This window comes from Perkinsus marinus, assembly GCF_000006405.1.
Source record: "Perkinsus marinus ATCC 50983 genomic scaffold scf_1104296942972, whole genome shotgun sequence".
NCBI lineage: Eukaryota > Perkinsozoa > Perkinsida > Perkinsidae > Perkinsus > Perkinsus marinus.
In genome coordinates, this window is record NW_003211975.1 from 1 (window position 1) to 1,366 (window position 1,366).

The 1,366-nt window shown below is 49.4% G+C and overlaps 1 protein-coding gene across 1 annotated transcript; it reads right to left on the reverse strand.

Annotated features, from left to right (window-relative positions):
* Positions 1–168: 168 nt before the first annotated feature.
* On the reverse strand, positions 169–1,028 carry Pmar_PMAR004589 (glutamate 5-kinase, putative; the record flags this gene model as incomplete). Its single annotated transcript, XM_002781268.1, has 2 exons — positions 169–266; positions 338–1,028. Coding segments are annotated over 2 exons (789 nt in total), but the record flags the coding sequence as incomplete, so codon positions are not given.
* Positions 1,029–1,366: the final 338 nt, after the last annotated feature.

Consider the following 1,366-nt stretch of genomic DNA (forward strand, 5'->3'; position numbering starts at 1 on the left):
GTCGCCTCCAGGTCATCTTCGATACTGCGAACTGAATATTATCGGAAGCCACTCTGAAGACTGTCATCAGCTCCTTCTCGGATCCGTCTCGGAGATATTCCAGTACCTTCAAATCTCCCAATTGATTCGACTAACTACAGCTTCGAATGCCGGGGAAAATGTCCATACTACCTTATTGGGCTTGGCACCATGCGTGAGAATACACTCGATTCCAGCAGCAACAGCAGTCCTAGCCGCCACTAACTTGGTAGCCATACCACCGGTGCCTATTCAACAGATGTTGTATTACGCATAAGGATCGTAGCAGAGAAGGCTCGGCGTGCTCGTAGTATATTACCCCATTGACTGTCTCCCGCAACTTCAACATCCAACTTAGCGAGATCAACACTAGTCAGCTCCCTTATGGGTTTGGCATCGGGGAACTCGTGTGGATTCTTATCGTACAGGCAATCGACGTCAGTGAGGAGGAACAGCTTATCCGCATTACAACTCACTGCAACTAATGCAGATAGTGTGTCGTTGTCGCCAAATCGGAGCTCATCCACGCATATACAATCGTTCTCGTTTATGATAGGAATAACGCCCATGTTGAGGAGCTCATTCGCTGCATTTCGGAAGTTCCTAAAACGGTCCTTCGCCGAGAAGTCGGACCGGGATAGCAGGATCTGTGCGACCTTGAGGTTGTAAGCATTGAAGAGGTCCTCATAGAGCCTTATCAACAGGGACTGACCGGCAGCTGCCACTGCCTGCTTCAACGAGAGTTGATCAGACCTGGGACGGGTCGCTAAGTTCAGCTTGAGGCAGCCGAAGCCGACAGCAGCGGATGTGACTATGATAACTTGATATCCTGGCAACCGCATAATGCTAGCCACAAGGTCCACTAAGCCTCCCATGTTGGCCATATTCACAGTGTGGCAGGGCTTCATCAGTGTCGAGGTGCCAACCTTAAGAACAATCAAGTGCCTCTTCTCTTCTCCATCGTCCCGATGATTGTGATGCGATCCATGTTCATGGTCACTACCTGACATGCTTCGAGACAAACCAGGGCGCAACCCCAACGATACCAACAACTGAAAGATATGATGAACAATCGTTCGATAGCACTGGTACAACGCGGAGCGAAAGTGTCCCGAAAAGTAAACTCATATCGGTGATATCACGAATACCAGCATCATGAGTGCAGTACTGTCAGTTCAGGCTCCACAGTAACCGACTGGAGCCTAACCAAAAAGAGAATCGAATCTAAACTCACATACACAGCAAACAATCTCGATTAATCCTCGTCATCCTGCTCGTCATCCTGATCGCTGTCCAGCGCCGCCAGCGCCCCAGTCGTTAAAATGATATTCTCTCTGAAGGCGACTTC